Below are 8,492 nucleotides of genomic sequence, written 5' to 3'. Positions count from 1 at the left end.
ACGTGAGGGCTAAATCAGTCCCGAAGCAGACACAGGACACTCCTGCAGCCGGTAGATGTCACTGATGGTGCCTTCAGGTGTCAGCGGGTCATCCGCACCTTCCATCAGGTGTCCATGGATCAAAGAAACACGACACGCAGCTCATTTACATATAATTTAATTTAAAAAATAAATCTTTTCATATCTCTTCACCCAAAACAACTTCTCAAACATTATTGGATTTCTGTAAACAAATAACACTTAAATGCTCTATGATTTATTCTACTAATGTTACATAGAACGTGACACACAGTGGACTCGTGTTCAGAGTTCAATGGGCTGTGATGGGAGTGAAATATGATATTTCATACCTGATTATCTGCATGCTTTGAGCGCTAACTTACCTCTGACAGCGTGAAGATGTTCAGGTTGGTTCATGTCAATGTGAGACGTAACAGGAAATCATTGTCTAAATGAATGGATTGTATCATGTTAAGGATTCTTTATGGGTCTCTTCACAGATTAAAGACATGAAGACCATCCCATAATATACAGCGTATCTTAAACGTGCCTTTACATTTAATTAAGACGAGAACTCAGGAAAGTTAACCAGTAACAATGAAGCAGTTTGTAATTTGTTTTATGGGGGTAATTCATTGTGCATAATGTGGTGTTTGTTGTGGAATATCTGAATCATTTAAGAGTAAATAACCTTAAATTATACCTGAAAAGTGTCTTTATTTTTCATTTAAGGTTAGATTTCAGAGATGGTTTTTAATTTATGACATTTATACCTCAACATATACCTGAATGCTGAATAAGAATCCCTTTAAACTTTGCACCTGAACATGTTTCAGAACACCTTAATGTGAGAACTAATGTGTAAGTGAGGTGTTATTAAGGGATGATTAAGGGATGATTGTTCCACAGAGTCACTTAAAGTCTTTGAGTGTTTGTTGTGTCAGATCTCCTTATTCCCTCCTAGTTAAAAAAACTCCCATCATGCCTCAGCAGGGACCCAAACGTCCCCCGTCTCGTCAGGTGGTCCATCACGGTCCTGTACAGGCTGGTACCCGGGTCAACCCTGTTAAAAGAAAGTCTCCACCCATGTGGCCTTTGTCCTGACCTCACCTGTCGTCCTGAGCGGTGCCCAGCGGGTGGAGGCGTCTCGAGTCCAGCAGCATCCTCCCCAGCCAGTGTAAAAGCCTGGAGTACCAGTGGATCCCGTCCCGGTGGCTCCCAGTGGTACCGGTCCAGCTGTGGATCAGCCGGAGCGGCGAGAAGGCCCAGTGAGCCAGGGAGTGCTGGTCCACCACCGCGTAGCAGGACGCCACCACACCGTCCACCACCAGCGTCCCCTGCCGGGTCAGCGGTGCAAACGCCCCCCTGCTCTCGCTCACGCTGACCCGGGTGATCCGGGACAGACGCCCCCAACCCGCCTCCCCCTGCGACACCAGCACGCACTGCCCCGGCTGGGCGTCGCTGGCGTACACGGTCCTGAGGGCGCCGCGGGCCGCCAGCGCCCCCTCTGAGCAGTTCCCCTCGGACACAAATATCAGGTGGGCGGCGGTGAGCGAGAGGCGGGCCCCGGCCTCCGTGTGCAGCGTGTAGAAGAGCTTCCAGGCGACGGGGTCGCGGTCCAGGAAGACCAGCACTTCGCTGTAAACCAGCTCGCCGCCGCCGCCCGCCGCCGCAAGGACTCGCTCGCCAGGTCGTAAGTCGCCGATGGACTTCTGCCCGCCGCTCGCCAGCGTCACCGAGGCCTCGCCGGGGAAACAACCTCCAGATTTAGCCGCCATGGAGTGATCTGAAAGATCAAACAAACAACATCCATGAAGTATGGAAGCTGAAAAAGACCTCATGAACAGATCACATGTCATTATTTCACTCATAATATCTTGATGTTTCAACTTCAACGCTCCGACTTATTATCTCACTTTTCATCATCATTATCTCATTATTGTGACTTAAAACGCCACATATTTAAATTATTATTATTAGGAGTATTTCTATTATTTCGGCATTGTTATCTTGGCAGGAATCAGCTTCCATACAAAAGCACACAATAAAACCTTTTGGCTAAATATTGACTTCTTCCTCTGGACAGAAGGAACAATAAGCAGGTGTGTGTGTGTGTGTGTGTGTGTGTGTGTGTGTGTGTGTGTGTGTGTGTGTGTGTGTGTGTGTGTGTCAAGTCTGTCTGGGGATACATATTTGGGGAAGGTAGGAAAGCCAAGGCCAGGTGATCAGACACGTCACCTGGAGGAGGAAGGAGCAGAGCAGGAGGAGCAGGCAGCAGCTGAGTCACCTGACCAGTAGTCACATGACTCCAGTCCACGTTTAAAAACCTGCAGTGTCAAACTCTGGAAACATTTATGTCTTTTTGAGTAAGTCAGGAATCTGTAATATTTATTTAACACACACACACACACACACACACACACACACACACACACACACACACACACACACACACATATATATATTTAACGAAGAATTCATTTTAATGTTTATTATTTTTAAATATGTATATTATTTTATTTTATTTATTGTTACTGTGTCAGGGCATTTTTGATATGTGTGCTCTTGAATATGTAAATTAATAAAATATGTTTTATTGAATTTAAAATAAAATAATAACAATAATTATTATCATCATCATTATTATGTTACTTTGTCATCATTTTGACTGAAGTTTCAGGTTTTTGGTGAGCAGTTTGATCTTCTTCCTTACTCTCTTCGACTGTGAGCGACAGCGCTCTGGTGCTTTGCTGCCCCCTAGTGGCTCTTTCCTGTGTTTTGGGGGATTTGCTGACTTCTCTCTTTTGAGGAACTTTGAGCAGAAAAGGGAGAATACTGTTTAATAAAAAACATGAGAAAAATACCAACTTGATTGGTTGCCCTTCTGATCAAGTCAAGGACTGGGCTCTCGCAACCCGATCTGGAAGGGGAGGAGAGAAAAAAGGAAAGGAAAGGAGAGATAAAGTAGGAAACAAGGAGAAAGAAAGAGGAAAATCTCAGTTACCACAAACGTGTGAAGGAGGCGTTTAAAGTGTGACGACCGTGTGACTTTCAGCACGTCGTGAACAGACGGAGAGGAACATGTGGAGCCTCAGCGGCTCATCGACATCTCTGGATGAGACACAGTGTTCAGAGGAAACCTCCCACATGATCCATAGACACCACACGTTTGAGTTACGTCAACTCTCTGCTCGTTAAAGTCTTCTTTTAAACACGGCGCTGCTCCGTAATCACATCAATCTTTGTGCTCTAAAGTGCAGATCAGCAAAAACTGTAGAGGTGACGTGAGCAACACATGAGACAGATGGAGAAAAGTAAAAGCTGAAGACAGTTAAGATGCAAGCAAGAGGACGGTTAGTAGTCAGGGAGGAGAAGGAGGAGCCTGAGGTGAATTCAGCTTCTAGAGGAATGTCTTGGAGTCCAGTAAAGGAAGCTCAAAGTACACGTTACTCAGGCACAGCTTCAGGATTAGTCAAACTCTAAAGCTGAACTTTGCTGAAGAGATGCACACTGGGGGTTGGTGTCCTATGAGAGGTTCTCTTCAAGCTACAGGAGATACTTTTTAAAGATGCTTTGAGGCGTTAGCTGTAAGAAAGCTGAGCAGATAGTGTATGAACATGTTAAAACTGTTTATCCTCAATCAAAGACGTGCTCTTTGGAATGAGTAGCATATAGATTATTAGTGTGAGATATATGAGAAGCAGCTTCTCTTCTGAGCAGACGCCCTGAGGCTTTTACTTTGAAAAATCAATGGTCCTCTCACCTGACTTGACGCTGCAGTGGATGTGGGCCTTGGACTCGTAGTAGACCCAGTCGAAGCCGGCCTCCACCGCCAGCCGCGCCAGCATGGCGTACTTGTTGCGGTCTCGGTCTGAGGTGGTGATGTCCACGGCCCGGCCCTCGTAGTGCAGCGACTCCTCCGAGTGGTGGCCGTCCTCGTCCCAGCCCTCGGTGACCCGCAGACGGACCCCGGGCCACAGGTTCATCACCGAGATGGCCAGAGAGTTCAGCTTGTCTTTGCAGCGCTGCAGGGAAACACACACACGGCTGTTTGGATCTGCATGAAGTCAACGTTCCCCCTCCTCCTGTGGCTGCAGACGTCCCACAATGCACCCCTGCTGTCCCAGTGCTGATGTTTTCTCTGTGTGGTGAGAGAAGGGAGGCGGGGGTCTACATGAACAAGAGGTCCTCAGGGTCCCTCTAAACCCAGAGTCTGGTCGGGGTGAGCAAACATAAGGTGAGAGGGCCGATTGAAGGACTCTGCTGTGCCCAATAAATCCTCCAGTCAGCTCCGTTAATCTCATCCACTCCGGGCCGGACTCGTCCAGTGGGACGCCCCACACACACCTGGACGCCTCACATTAAAGGGGAGGGTTGGCCTGAAGGGGGCGCTGCTCATCTTTAAAACTCAAACGGGTCAAATACCCACGTCTGGACGATAACGTGTGAACTTTAAGCACAAATAAGAGCTTTGTTCCCAGTCAGAACACGATAAAGAGGAAGCAACACGACTCTCACTTTATTCTGAAATAGCACACAGCAGCCTGCTGAGGGCACTGTTTGCCATTAACAAGATATGTCAACACACTTTTGGTCCAATTTCAGATATTCTACCAGGATGAGGAGTCCAGATATTTAGGAACCAGTTGACCAAAGATGTGCTGCACGAGCTCAACGTCTACACAATAAAGCTGTGATTCACTTCACTATTATCTACTCTTTGATTTGATTTGTATTTTGACTTTCTTTGTAATTTGTAAAACGTTCATTTTTTCAAAAGGTCGTAAATGCTTCAGATGGAATGCGGAGGCACGTGAGCAACAGAAGAAGTGAGAGGACTCTACGTGGATCCATGACTAGGACGTCTTGTTTCCCTACAGCGTCTCGCTTCATGAGAGACACGTGGGATTAAACCCGTAAATGTCTTTTTCCACGTCGCTGTGATAAGAATAGCTCGTGTCTCGGTGGCCACAGATGCCTTTTCACGGTGTTCACTGTGGATTTTAATGGCGCGTGTTTTCACTGCGGTCACAGCAACGAGCTGGACTTCATAAATCAGACGATACATTTTGTTGGTTTTCCTTTCAAGGTGTACAGATCGACGGGGGTTTCTGTCGGGGCGGTTGGAGCACTAAACCACTGGCTGCACAAACATTGGACGCGCTTATGCACACCTTTACACGTCCTGCAGGTCACTGCGTCTCGCGAGGCGTCTAACAGTCTACTGTTCACCACGCGAGGGGACAACACAAAACAAAGCGCGCTCTCTTTATTCAAACGCAGTGAGGCTGAGGAGGCTCCGTGGGGATCTGCCTTCTGGAGCAGCTTTAACGCGTCATGTCTGCAGGAAGCCCCCGACATTAAAGAGGCCACTGACTGGAGAGCAGTGAGATGCACGTGCACGTCTTGCATGTCTTTACTCGTGCACAGAACAGAGAATCAAGTTGATTAAAGACAGTTCAATGCGAGGAGCGGTATTTCATGGCAGTGTGGCTTCGAACAGTCGCGTCTGTGTGCAGCGCGCAGCGCCCCGGAAAAAGCGAATAAAACGTGTATAATTAAGGCTCCGACACAAGTGAAGTGGGCTATTTCTGCACATGTGTGCTGCGAAAACAAACACAAGAGTAACACGGAATAGTAAAAGACAAACAGGAGGCTGTCTCCTGCGGCTTGGAGCCCATAAATTGTGTGCAGGTCTGCGACGCTGACGCACAGCGGCTCGGGGTGCGCGCTGCAAGAAATGTCCAGTTTGGAGACTTTCACCTGAAAGTTGACTTTACTTTGTATTTCTTCCACAGAGTTCATGCGGGCTGATTTGCTCTTTGTGGATTCATTCATGTGTTTCTAAAAAGCAGAAATACGAATGTAATGAAGCCTGAAGACAAACCGAATCATGTCTCAGTGATGATTCTGGCCTCTAGCATTTAAACACTTGATCTCGTGCAGTATACTGCGCTAAAGTGACTCGCTCCAGAGGATATTTCTTGCAGTAAACGCGGCGAGGTGACAGCTCCAGACGGGAGTGCGCGCTTTCATTCCCCACGTGGGTCTGTGGACATAAGCGCTGCAGCTCGAAGAGGAAGCCCGCGGTCACGAGAGCCAGATATAAATACGTTATTTCTGGGGAAATTGGGAGTCAAATAAATTCCACGCGGGGCCACATCAATGACGGAGTCGTAAAAAATTCTGACAGTCCAAAAGGCGACTGTTAACTCAGGCCAGTCGGGCTAAAAAGGAAAACGGTAAACATCGGGACCCGCTTGACCCGGGCTCTAACCAAATACGACTTTTTCCACCAAAAAACATGATGTAAAACAGAGGACATAGTGTTTTAATTAAGCGCGACCGCGTTTCCATACATTTTTAGACGGGGTTGCCCTCTTTTACGCACGAGCTGCCCACAGTGACCCTCTGAAAGTCCGCGTGGAGCAGAAGAGGAGAGCTGTGATTCACACTGCACTGAGTCAACAGCTGCAGGGGTTTGAAGAATGGACTGAGCACACGTACACGCACGCGCACGCGCACACACAGCTTTATAATCACGTTCTCAACGAGCAGCAAGAAGAGCCAGTTTAAAGAAAAGTAGTCTTATTCATCAGAAGTCAAAAGAGTGTTGAATCGTCTCATTATGAAGAATACCAATGGCTCTTATCAGCTTCTTAAGAAACATGCAGTGTGTTTGTTGAGACGAGCCTTGAGTCAACACGACATGCGGAGGAAGATAACGGTGTCCACGCGTTTAAACACTGGCCAAAGTGCACCAGAACGCTCTGAAATGCTCCTTATGAAGCAGCCTTTAACGGCGAAAAGGCACTACGGTGTCCGGGAAGGTTACCTGTGTCATCATGCGGTCTGCACCTGTGTTCTCCTCATCCTTGAAGATGATGTCGGGGTTGTAGTTCGGGGTGAGGTCCTTGAAGCGCTCAGAGTTCCGGGTTATTTTCCCTTCGTATCTCCCGCTGGCCCCTAACGTCTTCTCGGCCACGTTGGGGCTGAACTGCTTGTAGGCGAGCGGCGCGAGCTTCCGGGGTGACCGCCTCTTGCCGTAGCCTCTACCCGGCCCGCAGCCCTCGCTGACCGGCGAGAGGAGGAAGGCGCACCCGGCGAGGCACGTCACCAGCGTCGGCAGCAGCATTCCGCTCCGGGCCGGTGTGTGACCCCCCGGCGGGTGGCTGTACTTCTCTTGATGCGTGGGTCCCCCTTTATGATTCTAGAGTGGAGGTAACGGAGCAGGACTCATTCCCGAGTCCCCAAAAGTGACCATTCCCGGCGCGTAAAAGTGGCCAGTGCGCCGCTGGAGACGACTCGGAAAGACCTGAACCTGTCCTCTGAGCGGCTGCCTCTCTCCTGTCCCGAGTGCACGCGGAGGCAGGGGCATAAATAGGCGAGGTGAGTTTATCTTGGCAGGCAGGTTCAAAGCTGCCTCTCTGTGTCGGAGCTGTGAGAAAAGCGCAGCAGACAGACGCGGAGGCGCGTGGTGCGCAGTCTGGCTGCGCCTGTTGGGCACGGCGGTCAAAGGGTGTCCCCGCAGCGGTTTTTCTGCCTCTCAGCTTGGTTCTCAATGCGTCCCTGTGGCGCAGGGCTGCTGGCAGTAATGGGAGAGATCCTACGACAGTACAGATGAGGTGCCGCGGGAGAAGAAGAAGACCGCGCCCTGCTGGACCTGCCCTCCGCTCCGTCCTCTCCTCCCACCGGGGTGGCACGGGCCCCGCGGCCGCCTTCATGTGTACACTGTCAGCCAAGAGGACGGACAAACACCGAGCCACGAGACCGTCCGGGCAGGCGCGCGCTCCCTCTGTCCTTTGGACCCTCGTCTTCAAGTTAAGACGCACGAGCAGGTGCGCGGGTTAAAACGTTCTCACCCGTCCTGTTATGACACAGTCTGTAATAAACACATTCTCACGCGACATTAAACTATCTATCAGGGACCCCTCACACCCCCTCAGGGCCTCACTTTTCAATCTAGAGATTCTAGAGACTTCCTACATTTCCCAGAACTCCCTTTGCCCACAAGCAGCAGATGAAGCTTAGACAAAAGGATGGAAATGGACAAACGCTCCAAATGATTTAGTTTACAGGGATGAGACCAAGAAAGGCAGCAGCAGTGGGATCATTGATTCATTTGACTGATAGATGGGTTATTAGAAGTCAGACCTCCTCAACCTGACTTGGTGTTAAACAGTGGAGATCAGTTCCGTGACGCCGCTCTTCAGTCCCTCTCGTCACACAGAAACTCTTGAAGCCCGTCAAGCAAACAGAGACTTTTCATCTCAAACTTCAATGGCATTCTGGAGATGCTGCAACACCTTGAGTCAATATGTCACCGAGCTCTGAAGAGCTCTGAAGAGCTCCATGGACCGCCGTTGGCTCGTTATCGTCCCTCCGTCTGCCTGAGGCCGCTTCACAGAGACGCTACAGACAGACCAGCCCGTGCTTCAAAGACTGAAGACGAGAAGACACAGAGGTCTGGATGCTGGAAACAAGATATTTAC

At 49.3% G+C, this 8,492-nt stretch overlaps 1 protein-coding gene across 1 annotated transcript; it reads right to left on the bottom strand.

The window, feature by feature from the left end:
* Window positions 1–141: 141 nt before the first annotated feature.
* Window positions 142–8,484, bottom strand: LOC137878870 (indian hedgehog B protein-like). The gene is made up of 3 exons (XM_068719333.1): window positions 6,836–8,484; window positions 3,764–4,025; window positions 142–1,786 (listed from the first exon to the last, which is right to left on the bottom strand). Exons 1-3 carry the CDS (start codon window positions 7,133–7,135, stop codon window positions 1,107–1,109), a joined length of 1,242 nt encoding a protein of 413 aa, XP_068575434.1. The 5' UTR covers window positions 7,136–8,484; the 3' UTR covers window positions 142–1,106.
* Between the last annotated feature and the right edge of the window lie 8 nt (window positions 8,485–8,492).

Source organism: Cebidichthys violaceus, unplaced genomic scaffold (assembly GCF_023349555.1).
Source record: "Cebidichthys violaceus isolate CVI_PGR_0920_01 unplaced genomic scaffold, fCebVio1.0.p SCAF_24, whole genome shotgun sequence".
Taxonomy (NCBI): domain Eukaryota; kingdom Metazoa; phylum Chordata; class Actinopteri; order Perciformes; family Stichaeidae; genus Cebidichthys; species Cebidichthys violaceus.
Note: the sequence above shows the minus strand (reverse complement) of the source record. Positions and strands in the feature narration are given on the sequence as shown.